The sequence below is a fragment of the Manacus candei genome, unplaced genomic scaffold, assembly GCF_025592945.1.
Source record: "Manacus candei isolate 608988 ecotype Guabito, Panama unplaced genomic scaffold, ASM2559294v1 h1tg000033l, whole genome shotgun sequence".
In the NCBI taxonomy this organism is placed as follows: Eukaryota; Metazoa; Chordata; class Aves; order Passeriformes; family Pipridae; genus Manacus; species Manacus candei.
The window spans coordinates 1,031,538-1,052,779 of NW_026138081.1; the positions used below are offsets into that span (position 1 = coordinate 1,031,538).

The 21,242-nt window shown below is 42.8% G+C and overlaps 1 protein-coding gene across 3 annotated transcripts; it reads right to left on the minus strand.

Annotated features, from left to right (window-relative positions):
• Positions 1 to 10,086: 10,086 nt before the first annotated feature.
• On the minus strand, positions 10,087 to 12,548 carry LOC127472908 (outer dense fiber protein 3-like). 3 transcript variants are annotated; one of them, XM_051791831.1, is made up of 7 exons: positions 12,416 to 12,548; positions 11,974 to 12,096; positions 11,653 to 11,853; positions 11,369 to 11,470; positions 10,894 to 11,015; positions 10,330 to 10,467; positions 10,087 to 10,218 (listed from the first exon to the last, which is right to left on the minus strand). In XM_051791831.1, the coding sequence occupies exons 2-7, from the start codon at positions 12,077 to 12,079 to the stop codon at positions 10,123 to 10,125; spliced, it is 765 nt and encodes a 254-aa protein (XP_051647791.1). In that variant the 5' UTR covers positions 12,080 to 12,096; positions 12,416 to 12,548; the 3' UTR covers positions 10,087 to 10,122. The 3 variants fall into 3 exon arrangements, with proteins under 3 accessions (XP_051647791.1, XP_051647792.1, XP_051647793.1); XM_051791832.1 differs by having other exon boundaries at positions 12,404 to 12,536; XM_051791833.1 differs by lacking the exon at positions 12,416 to 12,548 and having other exon boundaries at positions 11,974 to 12,318.
• Between the last annotated feature and the right edge of the window lie 8,694 nt (positions 12,549 to 21,242).

Sequence of the window (21,242 nt, forward strand, 5' to 3'; positions counted from 1 at the left end):
CTGCTTTGTCCTCTTCACCCTTTTCACCTTCCTTGACCTCTTGTCCTTCTTGTCCTCCATTACTACAGCTCTTTTGGTGTCTTTTGTAAGTATTTCTTCTGCTTCTGTACAGAGGCAACTGAAACCGGTACATGTTGGTTCTCTGGTTGAGCAACTGTCACAGGGTTGGAGCAGCTGCAGGTCCTACCTCTGTGGTTGTAGTAGCTGCAGTGTTTATCACATTACTGTCAGATCCAGAGACCTTTTTTTTCCTCCTGAGGGCACTGAACAGTGTTGAATATGGCTTGATAGGCCTGAGCCAAGCCCCAGCATATTGCACGTGTCTCTCTGGAATTGCCAGGGTGACAGCACACCTTTTCCAAATACATTACTAGTTTTTCTGGATTCTGCACTTGTTCAGAGGTGAGGTTCAAACACACTGGAGGTGCCCACTGCTCTAGGTACTTGCCCATAGTGTTCCACACACCCCACTACACAGAACTATTTGAGCCTTTGGGTAGATCTCTGGTGATGTTCTTAATTAATTGACTGTCTGACCATAAACAAGACCTGAACCATATGTTGCGACATGCTGGCTCCAAGCAAAAGGACCAGGCTAGTTTCAAGGGTATTCAAATGTTATTCAAAATCTTTAAAATTCTCAAATGCTCCTGTAATCAGCCTGGAGAAGGAAGGAAAGAAGGAAGGAAGAAAGATGTAGGAAGATATCTCCCCCACAGGTTATCTCTCTGAGGAGAAAAGGTGTGATTAATTGTTCCCTGGATGACTCCCAAAGCACAGAGGTGCTTGCAATACTCAATACATACGGCAGGTTGGTTTCCCCAGCCAGTAACATTACCATATCATAAGCCGATACAAGAAAGTACCTACAGTAATAGTTTTATCCCAGGCCCTAGGGGCAATAACCATCACCACAGGGTACACATGCTGTAAACGTGGTATTACAGGTGTTACAGAAAACAACCCTGAGAACAAGCACAGTAATTGTGAGAGCAAAGAAATCAACATTGTAACCAATGTCTATTAAACCAGTACAATGAAAGTTTATAACAAATTTGTTTTAACACACTCTGGTCAGATCTGTATTTATCTCAACCCTGCTGACAGCTAAGCACCACACAGCTGCTCGCAAACTCCACACCCCACATCCCTCTCAGTGGAACAGAGAGGAGAATCAAAAGTAAAACTTGTAGGTTGAGATAACAATTTAATAATTGAAACAAAGAAAAATATAATAATAGTAGTAAATTAAAAGAGAGATAAAACTTAAGAAAAACAACCAATCAAGTGATGCACAATACAGTTGCTCACCACCCACAGTCCAATGCCAAACCCTGATTGATTTATTACTCATTTACATGCAATTCATCAATTCTTTCAATTTCAATTCAACATGCACCAATGTTTTATTTAGACAACTTCCATTAAGTATAAAAATTTTCTTAAGGTTTTGAAGGGCATCATGGCTTTTGGGAAGGAGGTTGTACAGACTGCAGTTCTAAGGTACCTGTCAATCGAAAGGCCAACACTTCTATTTTAGACACTCTTTAACTTTTTCACTGTCCATTTATAACAAGGAACTGAAGCTGTTGTCTGGGAAGTGATTTGTGACAAATAACTGAAGTAATGCTGTGTTCTTTGGTTGTGACAATTGTTATTTTTAGGGCTAAAGGGAGGAAGATAAAGTTTGCAGTTATTCTATTCTGAGACAGATTTCAGTTTAAACAGTGAAGCTGTAGTTCTATATAGATAATCCATTTTGCAGGTCTAAAAATAGCAAGCTGACATTAAGCAGATATTTTTAATTAATGTACATCAGTACTAAGAGCAGTACTAAGAGCATAAATTTGTGGACAGTCACATTCTTTGTAGAACGAAGGGGTCAATCAAGGAATGCGTGCATAAGCGTGCATGAGTGAAGCAAACCATATTCCTTCTTTTTATGTTGTTCCCGGGCTGGCACAGAGTTGCAGCACAGCCTTGAGAAATTCGAAAAATGTGTGTTCTGTTAGTCCAGATTAATAGGCTGTTTTGAGATATTTACACCATGGTACTGTGACACCTGATGTTGAACTTCCCTCCTTCAGGGATGTTAAGAAACAGGAGGAAGAACAGAGGTGGTTTTTTGTTTCGTTTGGGTTGGGATTTTTTTAAAGGAATTCTTTTTCTGCATTTACTGACATTATCCCTGTAATTCAGGGGAGAACATTTACTTTCATGTGTCAACCCAGCTGCAGAAATTCCCTGACTATAATCTGTTACCTGCTGTACTTCTATCTTTCAAGAAAGCAGCTTTTGCAGGAAGAAATGGCAGGTATTCTAAGGATGATATTTTTTTTATTCCTTCATTCAGGCAGAGAAATTAAAACATTTACCAATAAAGCTTATGCAATAAACAAAGATGGGAATTCCAAGCAATGTCTCTGAAAGCAAATAATTACTATTATCTGCTCATCTTTGAAATCAGATTATTCGTGGGAACATTATGCAGCTTAATGACAAAAAGAAATTGGAGGAGTGGGTCAAGAAACTCCTCCAGAATTTCAACACACCTGACTAGGTATGAAGGTGTATTACATGCATGTGTTTGTAGCTTAATGGTAGAAAAATCAGTTTCTTCTAGGAAGAGCTGAATTTAATAAGAATTCCTATTTTGCTTTGGGATAACATCTTTTATTGATTTAATCTCTTCCTGTACATGCTTGCATCATATGAGATAGTTGTGGTTTTCATTTTACATTCAAGTCTACAGCATGATGAATAGTTATTGTCAGCTTTACTTCACCCTGACCAGTGGTTGCACCACTGGGGGTAGGCTAGGGTCAAGGAGATGGCCTCAAATAATCTACAATTTTCCTAACCCTATCCCCATCCTCTTTTCCTTAGAGCGTTCCTTTCTTTCTCTCCTTTTTTTTTTTTCTTATTTCTTTTAGTGCCCCATCTATCTTGCTGCTTACTGAAGCTGGAACTCTAACTAGGAATGACAGATCACTTGGTATGTCACACTTTATTGTCTGCTGCACTTTTTCCAGCATCTTCTTTCAAAACCATTACAATTATGAGGTATATGCTTCTAGTTTCTGTTTGAGAAAAGTCCTGCCTGTTTTATTAATTCAGGTATTTCCCTTTGGTTCAATGGCTTATTTACAGAGTAGTGGAATCCAGCTCTTCAAGTATTGACTCCATATGATTTATTACACAGTTGTGTTATTACTGTATTAATATATTTGTAAAACCTGGCCTTGATAGTATTTGATTGAGGCTGATTTTATCTGGAAGTTTTTGGCCAAGAATGTTACAGCTCTTCTCAGAATAAAAGTAGGTATAAATTCACTACATATAGCTATCGACAGTTTTCAATGAGAAACCTGGGACAAAAGCAGAAATGTAACATAAAGCATGGACAGGTAGGAAAGGGAGAGAATATTAGTTAAGGAACATGACTGGTTAAAGGAGATATATACTGGGAATTTGAGACTGGAAATTCAGAAGGGTAAGGCTTGAACTGTTTTGGTGGTAAGCTTGGGAGGAAATGAACAAATCATTGAGTGGGCTGGATAGGTAAGACAACAGTGCAAAGGGCTAAACTGTGGTAAAGTCTGAGCCCGGTGAGGACTATACTTCTTTTTATGCAGCCCAGGGTAAAATTGGCTTTCTAGGCTGCGTGCACACATTGCTGGCTCATATCTAATTTTTCATCCACCAGTATCCCTAAGTCCGTCTCCATAGGGCTGGTCTCAATCCATTCACCACTCAGACTGTACTGAAACTGATGACTGCTCCAATCCAGGTGTGGGAACTTGCACCTGGCCTTGTTGAACTTCATAAGGTTCACACTGGCCCACTTCTCAAGCCTGTTAAGGTACCTTTATATGGCACCTCTTCCCTCAAGTGTATCAGTTACATAAGCAGTGTTGCTTCGTGGCATAAAAAAGGGGATCTTCAAGTTTGGTTCCATAGAACTCATTACAGACAGACATAAAGCAGACTTAGTTTAAAGAGCACATTAGACACTCTCAGGACTGAGATTTAAGGATGTACATGAACATAATAAACAATAACTTGCATACACACTGAAGAAATATTTTTTTTCTATATATATGTAAGCTGTGCCTAACCAGCAAACATCCTTGTCAGGCTCAAACAGCTTATGTAAAAAAGCTGAATATTAGAACAGAAGCAAAAGGGTTACTGGGAAATAAAAGAAAGATAATTGGCTAAACGTATCCCTGAGGCCTGCACCATAAGCACCACTATTTTATTGGATAAGTAAAATACCAGACCTTGTCCACTTGAGCTACCTGATGAACTATAGCTGCAATTCTAGCTGATAATCACTGCCTATAATGGTTTTGATACAGATTCTCTCTGCAGCCAATTGTTACAGAGATTAAAACTGTTGTGCAGCTAGTCACATTCCTGATTCTGAGGAACTCATTTGTTGCAGCTTTGGCCCAGACATGAGCGAAAACAGGCAAGGAGCTGTTTTAATTTATGCCACTGTCAGAGTCTCTCATGGTCTCTCTACCACTGGAGTTCCTCCCTGCCACAACCTTTCATGCTCTGACTAGGGATTTCCCATGCAAAAATATACATATGTGCAATGCACAGATGGTTTGCATATGCGCAGTAGGCTTAACATAGCTGATTTACTGTGTATGCACAGACCATCTGTGCAGCACATGTGCAGCAGGTCTAATGTGTACTGGACACATTGGACTTACTGTGCATGTGCTACACAGTTAATCTGCACACACACAGTAGCCACAGCTCTGACTGAGTTGCCAGACATCCAGATGGCCAGAGTCCTTAAATCCCTTCCAGAGAAAAAATGAGGATGAAATAAGGATGTTTGGGATTTTTTTTTTCTGGTGTATATCTTAGCTTATCCTTTATCCCCAAATGTAGGAACATATTAAAGTGGATACACCACCTCATCATGTTTTAGTATAAAAAAGAAATCCCCTTAGACAGAGAACAATTCTCTCTGGTCATATATGTCCAAAAAAAGGCTATAGAAGACAAAACAGAGCTGAGATTCTCCTCTATAAACTTTTACAGAACAAACATATCCATAACAAGTGAACTACACAGGCTTCTCTCAGAGAGAGCAGCCACTTCGGATTTTCTAACCATAAAAAACCTTTCATTATGGAAATTTTTTAATTATTCAAGTTAATGCTGAGACAACTCAGCAACACAAATCGATAGCATGTCACAGTCTCAAGAGGAGAGTTAGTTATTTCAGGCCAATCCTTGCCATTTGGCTGGTTGAGATTCAGTGTCTTAGAGCACACATGCTGCTTGCTTTCCCATCATTAAGACTAATATAATAACACTCTTGCTAATGTTTCTGACAAATTTCCCTTCGATAACTGTTCCCTAAAACTAAGATGCAAACTTAAACATGAAAATAACTTATCAGACTCACCAGCATTTTCAATAATTGCTAAACACACTGGCAGTTACAATGTATGGAGAATTTATCTATATTTACTTACCAGGGAGAAATTTGAAAACATTATATGTCTGTGGCTGGCATCCAGCTTTTCTTGTGTGCCTTGAGAGTGCACACAGGAAAGTCTGCTCAGTTTCTTCTGCATTCTAGGGAAAGGCCTCTCTTGCCTTTATTTGCATGCTTAAGCTCCCAAAGGTGGCACCACAGAGTTGTTCCTGAACGTTACCCTCAGCAGCAAATTCTGCTTACAAACATTAGGCCCAAATCACCCTCCCCAAGAAAAAACATAGATTAAGGGACCACTGAAAATAAGACATGAAGCAGAAATCTGAGGTGTTCAAATGTGAATTTGTATTATTGTGCGACCCAACAGTACAAGAACATATGGCTGTTGGATTAACAAAAAAATCATTTTTTTTTCCCCTCATTGCATGTTTCTGCCTTGCAGACCTCATCAAGGTCTGTTTGTTGTTTTTTCAAGGGCAAAACGTATTTAGGTGTCATACCCATAGGCACCATGTCATGCTGTGAGGTGCACCAAGGCCTTCTCTGCTCTGTGCTGAACCAGCCCCCGCCACACAGACAATCCTTGCCTCCTCTGAGCCCCTAAAGTTTGTCAGCCTATCTCTGGGACCCCAAAGAGGACATAGTGCTGAATGAGGCCTAATGGGTGCTGAGCAGAGGGGAACACCCTTCTGTCTAGAGGAGAAAGATAGGAGAAGACCTGTCAGAGCAAGCTCCGTGTGTGGCACTGGGCCTGGCAGCGCTGCGGTGCCAGGCTGCTCCTTGCCAGCCCTACAAGCACTGCCTGAGCACACAGGAGACAGCTTGTTCTACAAACTTTCTGCTCCCTTCTCCACCATCCTTTCTCCTCCTCCTTCATCATCTACTACTTAATCTTCCTGCTGTTCTCCTCCTCTGCTTCTTCTTCATTTCTTCTGTAATAATAGTTTAAATTTCTTTCCCCTCTGGGCTACGGGGAGGCTCCACACTGGGCCCCTGTCAGGGAAGTTCCTTAGCAACTCTCCTGTTCTTCCCATAGGCTTTGTAGCCACCAACATGGATGGAGCCTGGGCTGGTACCTGAAGGCCTCATCATCCATGTGGCCACATCACCACCCTGGGATTCAAGTACATAATCCCTGAGATGACAGGTAAACCAAGAATCACAGGGGCAGGACTTGGGGCTGGAAAGAGTCACAGCGCATCTGTTGCTTCTACTGAGAAACCGTAGAAATTTCACACATTGCAAAGGGCCAAATGTCCCATTGCAGACAGCTGCTCTGCAGGTTCCCAGTACTACATCCATCCCTGCATCAACAAGAATAGGAAGGATGTGGATCCAGCACTACACATCTGCAGATGTCCCAAGATCAAGACCAATGCCACCCCTGGACCAAGTGAGTACCACTTCTCCAGCCTTTCTTCCAGAAAAGACAAGCACACTTTACTGTTGGGGGTACAAAATCTGTACAAACCAACAAATGCTGTCCACCGCTGCCTCAACATTGTTCCCATAGAGCAGTGTCATCGACCTCATCTGTGAGTGCAGGTAGGACATGAGGACACACAAAAGTGGGGCTAGGGGATCACATATTAAGAGGACATCTTTTAAGTTCTGGGTACAGATATATACCTTATGCATCATCAGTGCAGGTACATGGGGACAGTCAAGGATATCCCCCTCCCCCACCCCATGATGTTCGGTTTACCTACTGTCTGGGGGAATTGAGTACTTGGGTCCCGGGCTGATGAACTGTTCCATGATGAGGATGTGTGAGCAACGAGACATGCACAGACACAGCACAGTCCTTTCTAGGCCAGTGGTGCCCAAGGACGCAAGTTGTTTGAAATAGGTTGAGTATGATCTGCAATGTGCAATTTCTGTTCAGGGAAATTTTTAAGCCTTTTATGCACTTATGGTTTTGTTAACACTAGGTAATAAAACCACACAAAATCAGACAAAAAGCCCACCATAAATGCAGATGACTGGGCACATGTGAACTGCAATATATTGCAATATGCCAAACACAGAGAGGCTCTCACCCCCTCTGGGTTGTGTGGCTCCCACTCTTGCACCCGGGACATCTCTTGTACCACGTGTGATGCAGGAATTTCATATATATGGACCACAGCAAGATTGCCTGTGTCAATCCATTTACTAAATACTAGTAAAGCAAAATTTCTTTTGTAGATTAAAAAAACAATTTCTAACATTTTCCTGTACCACAAAGGACTGAACATCCAGTACGTTAACCCAAGCTTCATTTCCCTCTGTGTGAGGCATTAGATTATATCATTGGGTCAGAACCAGCTTGAGGATGTGTGTGTGTGTCATGGAGGTGACATGGGACCCTATCCCTCATAGCAGGCCCCTGGAGCACACAAAGAGAAACCCCAGAGCAGCTGCCAGTCAAAGGCAGCCTGGGAAAGCTTCAACACACCACACCTCCTGGAGCCCCTAACCCAGTCTCAGATTGTCAGGGACAGTGAGAACATTGCCCCTCACCCTGGCCTGGAGCCCCAGAATGGCCAGTGGGCTGGAGGTCCCACCTGAGACAGGGGGTGGCCATAAGGACAAGAGCAGATAAAACCAAAGGCATATGCTCTCCACACAGTCATGGTCCTGCCATCTAGACATGTGAGAACTGGACTTCCACAAGGATCCAGTGGTAGCTGTATTATAATCTTTCTCTCTCTCTTCTCTCCTTGCTTTTTCTTCTCTTTCTTTGCTCCTTGATGTTTTGGGTATCTTAAAGTTAGTGGGATTTGATCCTGCTAAATTGTGAGGGTTGTGATGCACTGGGTCAGTACTTTGGTGGAATGCTTTGTTTGATTGTATGCTACCCTCTTGAACTTTTGCCAAGTTCTCTTATTTTCTCCCCTAAATTATCAGTAAAGACACTTACTGAGAAAAAGTGTGTGGCTTATTCTCTTTACGCTATCTCAAGGTATTAAAGAACCGTGTATATTTTTAAAATTAAAACCCGCAGATGAGCTTGCAATTCTGGGGCTGGGGTGCTACATTCTGTCCGTCCTTTGCAATAGCAGCTTTTATTGTTTCTTATTATTCTAACTTTTTTTGCTCTGCTCCTTTTAATTCACCTAGATCTTGATATAATTTTAGTTAAAATACTTCCATTAACCAAAGGCATTTCAACTCAAAGACAAGGGCACCTGAGAAGGAAAACATCTGCTCTGGGTTTCACTGTGAGGAGACACCGGCAGTAAAGGTCTTCCAAGGCCCATCTTCAGCAGGAGGGCAGGGGTGGAAAATAATGTGGAAAAGCTCGTCAATGGAGATAACGATGCGTGAAATGGACTCGGCTGGGGAAAATTAGTGTAATTTACTGCTATTTATTCAGATAGTGAGAAAATAAAAAAACTACCTGCCCACTCTCCTTTCCCCATGGGAGTTGCACCCCACCGCTGGCAGCTCCTGCCTGGAGCCATGCTCAGGCGCTGCCTGGGTCCACTCTAGCATGGGTTCCACTGTCACAGCTCCCTGAAAGACTGTGTCCCTCCTCCAGCAGTGCCCTCCAAAAGCTATGGGGGATGTCTGTTCACTGAGGACACAGTGGGGATTGAGTATCGCGATCCTGGGAACTTTGCTTATTGCCTCCCGCTGTCACACCTACCCTTCCGTCAGATGAATGGGCTCCCAGACACTGCTGGCACCATCTTCGGACTAACCATTCAGATCTTTGTGCAGCAGCCATATTGCCTAAGGGGCTCTGCTGTGGCTGGGCATTGGGCTGCCGTGGAACTGGCTGAGTGCAGCATGGGGCAGCCCCAGATCCTCCACACAGAGACCTGCTTGTGTCCCCATGCACAGATACCCAGTACAGCCCTTTCTAGTCAAGTGGTGCCTGAGGACAGGGATTTGGTCACTGGGCTGAGTCTGGAATGAACTGCTGACCATGAAGCTGGGACAGGCTCCTGCCTCGGAGGGCCTATGAGAACTGCCCGCTCCAATTCTCACCCCTTTGCCTAGAAACCAGGAGAGAATCGTTTTGTTATCACCACTTAGCCAGAAGGGAAGAACAGCTCCCCAGAGATGCAGTAGAATCCCATCGCTGGGGGCAATCAAGTTGCAGTTGGCTGGGTGCTAGATATTCTCCTCCGGGCTGCCTTTCTCACACAAAGGCTGGATGGACCTTCCAAGGTCCCTTGCCATCTGGGCTCTTGCATTTTCAGACTGAGTGTAATGATTCTTTCTCCATAGCTGTTGGTGTTCCGGCGACTTGCCTGTGGAAATGAGGCCCTGCCCGTGTCAAGAGGTGATGCAGAGCAGCTGTGTTTCTGGGTGCACCCTGGTGCGCAGATGCCACCCATGTGCACTGTAAAGGAGGATGCTGAGAAGGGCTGTGCCCTTGGGGGCCAACCTACACCTGTGGGATGTTTAGCCCTAGGATGAAAGCGTACAAGGTGGCGCTGGAATGCTTTCACAGCACAGTGCTTTGCTCTGGTCAGGTGAAACAGTGCTGTTGGAGGTGTCAGTCTTGCTCACTCTGTTACCTCACTGTTCTCCCCTCGCCCTCACCTTGCTGTGTTTTGGCTGAGGCATAGACATGAAAAGGAGAGAACCAATGGTCCCCACCCAAGCACACCCATGCATCCCTGCAGCAGAGGGTAAACAGAAAAGATCTTTGGAGGTATCTGGTTTTATTCAGGAGGCATCCGAGGTAATAAAGCAGCTTTGTAGAGGGAATGACGAAGTCCGAAAGTGTAAGCAGGTTCCCGGGCCTTGATCAGCGTCACCTGGAAGGGGAAAGTGTGAAAAAATAAGTGTGACAGTGATGCCTTGTTCTCCAGACTTGTCCTCAAGTGAAGGTCAACCAGCATAACACATTTGTGGACATGTTGCCTTACTTTTCCCACGCTGTAGTCTGCTGGCCCTGGACGCAGGGTCTTGTCAGTAAGTGTAGTTTTTAGTCCCATTGTGTACTTGGGAGCCCTCTTTTTGTAGACATCCAGTTCCACCTTGGAGAATGCCGCAGGACCTGGTGTCTGTAAGAGAAGCAGGGAGGTTGATGGGTAGAAAAAACAGTGTTGATTTTTGCCGAGCCCCCATGTGGGCTGCACTGCTCTAGGTGGCTGGATAGAGAAGTGGTGTGGGAGGCACAGAACCTTGGGAAGGAGGGCACCTCCTGTTCTCCTGCAGAGACAGATTTCCCAGAGGAGAAGGGAGATTGCTGTTAGTGCCAATGAGCTGTGCCCCACCAAAGCTGTTAGTGTTGGAAAGCGAGGGACTGCAGGTGTCAGTGTTGCTGGTAGGAGCAGAGAGCCCGGGGCCCCATGGCTTCTCAGGCTTTGCTGCAGGTGCAGGGAAGAGTGTGTTACACGGGGCTGCAGCAGCCACTGGAGCCCTGCTGCCCTAAAGAGAGCAGCTGAACTTCCGCTGCTGCTGCAAGAGAGCAGAGAAGCACAGCTCACCTTGGCCAGGTCTTGAAAACAGCTGTTGTACATACTCTTCCATCTCATGGAGTAGCATGGCTCGGCATGGGTGTAGACTGTGTGGGGTCCCAGCAGCCTGGGAAGGGTGTAGGCGCCAGGACCTGGAAAGGGAATGGGAAGAGAGCATGGGTGAGTCCTGTGGGAAAGGGAGCAATACCTAGGTAGGAGAGAATCAGTCTACCAAACCAGCTCTGATAAGCAGGATGGGTATCCTGTCCCTCCTCCCAGTGACTCTGCCTTCTGTTGCACGTGGCATACATTGGCCATTCAAAGCCAGAGTGCTGGTTCTTCTGTGAGATGGGAGAAGTTGGTGCTCCTGGACAGCAAGAAGCTTGTCAAGAGCATGCTACATCCTGTCATCTAGGCTTCTTGCTAGGCCTGTTGAAGAAGCTGTGCAGCAGATGTTCTCTGGAGGACACATAGGCAGAGAGTCTGTTTCCCCAAGTTTCCATACCTGGTGTTTGGAGAGCATCACTGAGCTTGTGCCGGAAGACCATGGACTGTACTGGTGCATTAGAGTAGACATGTTTGTCAGCCTTTTCTGTGGAATAGTCACCTGAGAGAGAGGAAAAGCCGAGAAAAGCAGTGAAGCTGGATACCTAACTGCAAGCCAAAGAGGAGAGGTCAGGAGGAGGTGTTTGTTTCCTGTCTGGAACCCTCTGAAGCCCATTCAGAGGTGGTTTTGCGGCACAGGACAACAGTAAGGCCTGGAAGAAGGGCTGCAGAAACGGTACTCACTAGGTCCAGGGGTGACCTCAGACTTGGTTTTGGGACGTCCGGTCAGGTGTGCTGATGGAGGCACATATTTCCCAATCTTGGTGATGGAGGGATGGATGAAGTATCGAGGACCTGGAGAGCAGCTTTCTGCAACTAGACCTTTGGCCCCTCTAAATGTGTATGCAGGGGCTTTGTATCTGGTGGGATCGTGAGACGCATGACCTGGGAAAAAAAGCCTGTGAAAGGACATCTGCCTGCAACTGCACAATGAAAGGCAGTTTCTAAGTGGAAACAGCAGATGTGCTGTGCCTCCCCCACACCTCCCCATGATCGTTGGTTTACCTGTTGTCCCAGGGATCCAGTATTTAGGTCCTGGAGTGCTGAATTCTGCCAGAATGGGGCCACGTCGGGGATGAGGCCTCCAGGTGCCCACCCATGGTCCCTCCATGTTGGTGGCTACAAAAACTATGGGAAAAACAGGAGAGCTACCGAGGGGCTTCCCTGACAGGGCCCTGGTGTGGAGCTTTCCTGTAGCCCAGACGGGCAAAAAGGTGAAACTAACATCACAGAAAAACGTAAAGAAGTAGAGAAGTAGGAAAGTCAAGTAGCAAATAAAAGAGGAGGAGGGATGGGGGGAGCAGCAAGTCTGTAGCAAAAATGCAGAAAAACCTCCCTGCTGTGCCCACGGGCAGATTTTGCTGGCCTAGCACACAGCAGCCTAGGACCACGGTGTTTACACAGCAGCAAGATAGTCTCAGACACGTGTGCTCACAAACTTGCTTGCCTGGAGTTTGGCACTGGCTAGGTGGGATGTCCGGATATAACCAGCGAGGGACGCCAGGTCTTCGGTGTCCTCATAATCTATTGCTAGATGGATCCATCATCGGTGATGTGCATCACTAGGTGACATCACAAAAGGCCACCCTCACCCAATGAGGGCCATCATGGGGTGAGGCCCATTGTGATGTTGAGGATGGCTGTTCAGCTGTTTGTGCAGCAGCCATATGGCCTCCACTGTGGCTGGGCATGGGGCTGCTGTGGAACTGGCTGAGTGCAGCATGGGGCAGCCCCACCCAGATTCTCCACACAGAGACCTGCTTGTGTCCCCATGCACAGATACCCAGTACAGCCCTTTCTAGTCAAGTGGTGCCTGAGGACAGGGATTTGGTCACTGGGCTGAGTCTGGAATGAACTGCTGACCATGAAGCTGGGAGAGGCTCCTGCCTCGAAGAGTCTGTGAGAAGTGCCCACTCCAATTCCCACACCTTTCCCTAGCAATCCGAGGAGAATTGTTTTGGCATCACCACTTAGCCAGAAAGGAGGAACAGCTTCCCCAAGGACTGGAAGAGTTAAGCAGTCTTTACCTCAAACTTTGCACTTTTTTTGCTTTTGCCTTTCTATTCATTCCTCCATCCAGCTCTGGAGGGAAAGGAGTGAGTAAAGTGCTAATGTGGCTTAGCTGCTGGTGAGGCTCAACCCCGAGCTTCTACCCATCTTTAAGCAACAGTGTAAGAACGGCCTTCCTCTGTGGTGAATAAATGTTGTGAGTTAGCCGTAACAACTGCTTGCTGTGCCTGCAGTCATTTGCAATGGGAGATCCCCTGAACTGAGCTGGGAAGCTGATAGTGTCCAATTCCCAGATTGTCCTTTGTATCTTTTGATGTTTTTCCAAGACATCTGTGCCACAATCTTACCGTTAGAGGGGCAGGAGAGAGCAAAGCTTTCATCTCAGTTGCTCTGGTTTTTCCATTTGAAGGACCCCAGTGTCTGCATCACTCCTCAGATGCTCCTGATCTCTTTGAGCAGCTTTGTCCCCCTCTCTGCCCACTTCTTCAGGTTGTTTGGGGAGTTCATGGTCACTAGGCTTTTCAATATTGATGCTCCAGAGACAGATGAAGTGGCTCAATAGGGATAAGTTTCATTATTCTGAATTTGTCAGTAGTGTGCAAGTGTTTACATCTGCAGTGTGAGTGCCCCACCCCCCAGGTTTTCATGCTCCCAGGTTTCACGCCTCTTTGCTTATGACCCCAATCGTTTACCCACACTTTGTTTAGCAACCCTCTAAGGTTTTCAGTCCCCAAGTTTTTATGGTTTGAGACAGCTTCTCTTTCATTGCTGTCTTATCCTGACTCTCATCTCTGTGTGAGACAGGCCAGTGACTTCATTCAGTGCACAAAACCCCCGCTGTGCTGCCTGTCCTTCCCCCCAGAGGTACCATTCAATCCCAGCTAAGAAATGGGGCAACACAGGGCGTCAGCACACACTGAGGGCATCACTGGAGTGGGGGGCAATAGGAGTGTTAGCAGGGTTGGCAGAGATGGGGATTGATGACACAGAGTGACCCTGTGTGGGGACAGGGATTGTGCCTGCAAACTGCCATGGGTTGTCCTTCAGTTTTGCTGTGTGTGGGAGGACACCCTGAGTGTCCCCGTGTATGTGCAGGGATGATACACAAAATATGGGATACTCTGATCCTGGCCATCAGTCCTTGATGTTGCCCCAAGTTTGAGACATGCATGCAGGGACACTGGGGACGTGTGGCATGGGGAAATGGGGGGTGCTTCAGCTCAATTCCTCCAGTTTAGGGAGGTCCCAAGTCCCATCAGTATGAGCACATCAGGTACACTCTTAGTGGGTAAAGCAGATATCTTGAAACTCCTCAGTAGGTTCAAGAATTACCCCTTTACTATAAACACACAAGGAGAGAACCATAGAACATAAGCTTTTAAAAGCTCTCAGTAGTGATCAGAATTATCCCCCTCATTCTTCGAATGTTCAGCATAAGGGATAGTTCTTGCGGTTTTTATCAATATGCTCCAGGGTAAATGCCCCTGTCCCTAGGATGCTTCTGTTGTCATTAGGCTCCAGATTTAACACTCATGACCCACTGGAAAGTTGTCTCCTGAAGCTCCTATCAGTAGGTTTCAGAGTTAACATACCATAGTCACCATCACCCAAGAAGGCTGTTTACTGGAATGGCTATTATTAACTCTCCAGAGTGAAAACAGTCCCCTATAAGGCTATTTCCCAGAGCTGCCATCAATAGGCAGCATCACCTAAATACAACTTAATTGATAGTTTTGCACTGATACAGGACACAGAGGAAAGCAATAGGACAAAAAAAAGGATGTGGAAGATTCAGGTGAATGCCACTAAGAATACAAGAACTGGTTAAGCCTCATCAGCTAATGCTGGGATTTCTAATGTAATCCAACAAAAAACAAGATTAGCCAGCTGCACTGGGGATGTATTAACTCTGGCCAGCCTCCTCAATGTCTGCTTTACCCACTGTAAGGGAGCAAGCTAACTTACCACTATATACAATTTTGTTAGTGTACTGAAGATTGAAAGTGTTATGAAAACTGCTGATTATATTGTATTTGAGTACTTGACCAGTGGGAGAAAATGCTATCTGTCCGTGCCTCTGAAGTTTAAGTGCCCTTCATTATACAAAACAGCCTGTCTTAAAGGACTCTTTTCTAAATTGGTTTGCCACTCCATTGTTTTGCATCACCCACATCATCTCCATTCAAATCACAATTTGGATGTTTGAGAATGTATTTCCTAACTAGTGTTATATTAGATCAACTTCTTGTAATAAACAAGTTCTGTTAACAACAAAAACGTATACGGTAGCTAGAGGCTGAAATGTCAGACTTATCCTACAGTAAAGAAAGGAGAATCTGTAGGTGGGAAAAGCCTGCTAGATTTTTTTAGTTGCTTTCATTATTGTGTCTAATCACAAACACTTAAAAATATAAATTCCTCCAAATTTTGCTCAAAAATAGAAGGTTTTGAATGAAAGATAGAAGTTTATTCATATAATCTGTGAATAGGAACAGGCAATGACTTGCAAAACAGGATAATTTACTACTACTGAAACTGGCAGCGGGTGTAACATACTTGGCACATTTTTAATATCCTTAGCATATTTTATTTCAAACTTGTTAAAAGGATATGCTGTAATTGATCTGTTTTTAGTGACAGTATAGAAGAATATTGCCAGAAGTTGTAGCCTTATCAACACAAAAGGACGGTAGAATTAAAAGATGCCTATTAAAACTGATTAAACTCTTCAGTAGTAATTACTATGTATGATCCATTATTCGAAAATAACTGGATACATATTTTTCACTGCATGTTATAAGATTTCACTGCATGCTATAAGATTTTTATACAGTGCACTTTAGTAAATAACATTATTGTCTGAATTAAAACAAAAATTTTTAGAATAAATTGTACCTGTATGTTCCAGAGATAATTTGGGGGATGTGAAGGATCCCTGCTTTATGGAGAGCTCCCAGCACAATACTCACTGGTGCAGTCAAATCTCAAATTATATGAGATCTAGTGTATGTCACACTAGACACCTTTTTTGACAAATAAGAGGAAAAAATTGTAAAAAATATCAGCAATCAAGTTTGATCTGGTTTAAACTTTTGGTTTTAAAACAGGTGCAGGCTTAAATACCTACAAATTTGAAGGTTTTTACATCTGTGCATTCACAGATGGTATTGGAAATCAAAAGTCAACTCCATTCCTTAAACCACCCTTCTAGGGATACCGTAATGAATAGACTGGTGTATGTGTTGAAGTAACACTTTTTTCCCCATAGATTCTTTATGTATAATATTGATTATTCTCTACTGCAGAGAACGGGGCAAGACTGAAGTCGCATGATCAACATTCATCTGCTACACTGCCAGTTTGTAGGAAGCAAACACTTGGTGGAAGTTCATTAGTATTATGTAAATAGACAAATGAAACTATTACCTAATTTCAAATGGGAGTTCTACCTATCACCCATGCTGGAAGGTGAGTGGCAGTGAAACCAGATAAAGACATGTCCTTTTTCTTACTCATGCAAAATGTATGAGTTATTACTCATACATTATTGTATATGATGAAGAAAATATTTAGCATAGTGGTTTCTGCTTCAATAGAACAGAAAATGCCTATCCTACACAATGAGTTCTTATGGGCAGTTAAGGACTTCTGGAGGCATGGATATTTGGAAAAACAACAAAAAAATTTGCTTTCTTTAGATAAATACTATTTGCCTTCTACAAACTGGCAGTGGAGCAGATGAATGAACAAGCAAAAAAAAAATTTTATGGAAAAGTCAATTTATGCCAGCACCTCAATTGCTGGCAGATTCAATCTTTTATACACTATTGCGAACTATACTGCTCCTTTCACTGCTCGTGCACTGCATAAGCACTCAAAGGAAGTGTAAGAGGTAATATAGAACAGAGTATTAGATTTGATATTCAAGGCTTTGGAAAAATTATTCCTGTTTGGCAGTCAGCAAGAAGGGAGATAATGAGAGGGAGGTCAAAAATTATAAAGTTCTGTTTTTGAGAAGACTGTTAAGCATTTTCATTGACATCGATTTGACTAATGTGTGTGGTGTCAAATCTGTAAATGCACTGAGAGCTCCTGACACTGTCTCTACAAGCCCTTCAAAACTGAAGAACTGCTGCTTAAGTCTGAGGACTCATATACAGAAAGCTTGCAGGACCAAACCGTATGACAGATGTTTTTTGACATAAGAATGAAAAATGAAAGAGAGACATAAACGCCAAATCACTACTTATAATTTTTCCTCTAGAATATGTAATGATAACTACATGTTCACAGGAGAAATTGATTTGATTTACAGCTCTAGTAATTAAATAAACCCCATGTAATAAATAAATCCAGAACAAACTTTTAAAACAAAAAATTTGAGATCCAAACATCAAAATTTTTGATATCACATTACTTATGGTTTATACAATCAGGAATTAGTTTGTAGAGCTCTGATCCATCAAGAGAGATCAGGGGATATGTGGAATAACTGTGAAAACCAACATGGGGTGGAGAATGTTTTTTATACCAGGGCTGTGTTTCTCCCTGTTCAGGTAGAGAAAGGCATAATTCTGGCCCCTTCCTCTCTCCCCTTTATTGGGCTGAATGGAGTTGTTCACTAAGGAAAGAAATGCATGCCAAGTACAGTTTGGCTCCAGCTTACCCAGGAACAAGGGGATAATCCAAGGATAGATCAGGAGTCTCACTGTGCAGCATCTTCCTCAGGACTTCTAGCCAGTTTATACCAAAGAAACCATTACCTTCATTTTACATCAGTTAACATTTCAACTTAAATTCTTCAGCTACCTTATTGGAAAAAAGATTTTCTTATTTTCATGTAAGATAGGCACAAAATCAAGTGTGTGATAGGTAATTAATTTTTTTAATAATCACAGAATTATTGATGAACATTTCAAATCAAATGCCTAAAGCAGAGAAAGAATAAAATCTTATAAAGTAAAGAATATTACCTAGGGAAAAACAAATTAGTTTGCAAGGAGGGTATTATCTCTTATTTTTGGAATTTCTCTAAGATTCCTGTCTTGGCTGTATTTCAAGAATCTGTCTATAGGTTGCATTCCTGAGCCTATCAGCCTTACACATCAGTTAAGAAAAGTCAATCAGTGATTGTTTAACTTCTGCTACTGCCTGAAGCAGAATTACAAAAGCTAAATGTGTTCAAAACTCCACCAGGAGTTTCTGTCATCTAAGAACTCCAAGTGTATGACCTCATAGCAACTAAAAAATAAATATCCCACAACAGCTTGAAGAAACTTGTAGTTACTATGCATTCATGTCAACAAAATAAGCAATCACGCATAAGGAATAGCAATGTTTTTACTTTCTGCTCTTAGAATGGTTCAGTTAGAGTAAGAACTAACTGGCAAAAGGACCATGAATATGAAACAATTAACAAGGAGAAACTAACAAATGCAATTAATTAGAAAATAGGAAGTTGATTGCCAAGTGAGAAGGTTTATAAGCATTGTCATGTGCATCAATCAGGTTCACTGCAGTTGCAATTAACTGTTCAATACTAAGCTTCCTCACATCTTCTGAATCTCCTGATCAATTTACCATGAATTTCTACATAGTTCTGATTTTGAACTTTCATTAGCGTTCAGTCTGGTATGTACTCAGCTGGGGTATATTTTGTTTCACGAAGACGACTTTGAAATGCACTGAAGTAATTTGTTAATGTAAATTGTTTTTCTTTCATGAAATCACACACAATTTTTGTTTAATGTGAGGAGAAACACTGTAAGTAATTGCTACAGAAACCAGTCTGCAATCGGTTTTCATTAATTTTTAAGTGAATAGGTGGTGTTATTCTTATAATAAATTGGTAGTATATCTTCTTAATCTGTTGCCCTAATCTGTAACTTTGACCTGAGAATTAGTGAAAATTTACTCATGTAACGTGAATTGGAGTTAGCAAAGATACTGATTTATTTTTAGTTCAGTCAGGAATTTTAGTTCAACTTTTTCAGCAATAGTATTTTAATATGCATTTTCTTTCAAAAAGACTAACATTTCTTCTCATCAATCCACGTTCTAGAATCTTTAAGACTATATACATATAGCTTTAAGCTATAAAAATTGGAAGAATGTCTGTATCTCGGTTCCACAATCAGAAACCTAATACTATATGCCTTTTACCTCAGAACCTAACAAAATTAGATGTTTACAGTAACCTTAGCATCACAGTTGTGAGAGATTAGGCAATAATACAACATCATCATGGCTGGGCTTCGCAAATGAAGATTTGGGAAGGGCTCTACCCACATTTGTTGCAAGCGCGTTGGTGGCTAAAAAGGCCAATATGAGATAGGCATGTCCAGTTGCAAAAGGCACAACAGAAAGACTCCTTAGATGGTACGGTATGCAAGGCACGATTCTTTCTGCGTTGTCTTTTCTCCTCGAGAGTGATCCTGCGTGCTTTCTCAAAAGCATCAGCAGCATTATAGGTAGTGTGTCTCCAGGCCTCCCGATTTGAGGCCAGAGTAGACCAGTTATGTTGATCAATGTGGCCAAGGCTGAGATGTTGTTTCAGGGAGTCCTTGTATCTTTTCTTCGGAGCTCCTCTCTTGCGGCAGCCGGTGGCAAGTTCACCATAAAGCAAGATCTTAGGGAGGTGGTGGTCCTTCATCCTGGAGACGTGCCCTGCCCAGTGCAGCTGTGTTCTCAGCAACATGGCCTCAATACTTGTGACTGCTGCTTGTTCTAGGACAGATGTATTGGTCACATAATCTGACCAGTGGATATTTAGGATTGAACAGAGGCAGCGTTGATGGAAGCGTTCTAGGAGTCGCAGGTGGTGGCGGTAGATGACCCATGATTCAGAACCGTATAAGAGAGTAGACAACACTATGGCTCTGTAAACACTGATCTTGGTACTTTTCTTCAGGTGTTTATTTCGCCAAATTCTTTTATGAAGCTTTCCGAAAGCACTGTATGCCTTTGCCTCCCCGTCAATCTTACCATCCGAGGAGATGAAGCTGCCTAGGTAATTAAACTGCTGGACTGATTTGAGTTCTGATTGGCCAATGGTGATGTGGGGATGATGGGGACTTCCTGAGGTGCAGGTTGATGGAGAACTTAATAATACAACAATTCATCCTAATTTGTACCATCTTCCTTCAAAGATCAAGCAGCTTTTGTAACATGAGGGGTTTACGTGCCTAATGCAGAGGACATGATGTCATTGCAAAATAGTTTGGGAATGCAGCAGTGGACTTGGACAAGGAGATATAGATAACCTTGGCCAGCCTAGCCCAGCTGATACTATCAGTAGAACAATATTAGGCAATTTTACAACATAACCTGAGCTCAGTTTCTTAAAACCACATCACATGCTGTTCCTATTTTTCAAAGCTCACAATGGATCATGGACTTGAGTCTAAAGGACATACATGTGAGAAGAGCTCAAGTTTTAGAAGAGGCATGGATCTGAGAGAAACACTGAGGAAGTCCATGCTGATTTTAATTGGCCTAGATTATACTAATTAATCTGTGAAAAGTTAGAGTTTAGTATTAGGAAAGTGAGACTTAAATACCCACACTGCTGTGAAATTCTGCAAAACCAAGAGTCAAATTTGTGCTTTAATCATATAATAATCATTTTCTCATTGATAGGTGTAGTGAATTCCACAGTCAATATGGACTTATTTATACATGTATTTTAATTTCAGAATGCATAGTTCAATGCAAAAGGAGATTAGAATATCAATCAGTATTGATACATTGTATTATTGTTTTAATTTGTTCAGTATATTCATCTTGTTATGAGTAGTATTTTTGAAAATAAATCCTTACAGTAAGCATCTCAGTAAGTAAAGCTCATGATGGCTATCAAGAAATAGCCATACACCTTGACAGAAACATTTTCATTCCCTCTGGCAATGCACCTAACTCCTCTGAAGGCTTCAGAGTCAGTTCTGCTAGCTTTTCTCTTTCCTCTTGTTCATTCCGCAGGAATTTTGAGGGAACATCACCCAAATAGGTGCTAATGGCTCATTTCCCACTGAAGCTTTCAAAGGGAACTGTTGAAATGGATCTGCCACATGCAGTTCTTGTTTTACAGTTACCAGACTTGTACCATTAGAAAATGTGGTGCATTTATTTTAAAGCATCCTTTGCACTGCAGTTGTGTGGAACAATGATCTGCTGAATTTAATTCACAGATCAAAGAGAGGGGAAATTAACCAACACAGTAAATTGATTATTTCATGGGTGACATAACCAAGGCAATGATTTATCTT

Excerpts from the sequence above, each read along its gene's own strand:
- LOC127472908 (XM_051791831.1), bottom strand. The coding sequence starts at position 12,079 with ATGGAGGGACCATGGGTGGGCACCTGGAGGCCTCATCCCCGACGTGGC. Across the intron at positions 11,854-11,973 it reads CTGGATCCCTGGGACAACAG|GTCATGCGTCTCACGATCCC; the intron begins GTAAACCAACGA and ends TTTTTTTCCCAG. Across the intron at positions 10,468-10,893 it reads GTTTTCAAGACCTGGCCAAG|ACACCAGGTCCTGCGGCATT; the intron begins GTGAGCTGTGCT and ends CTTCTCTTACAG.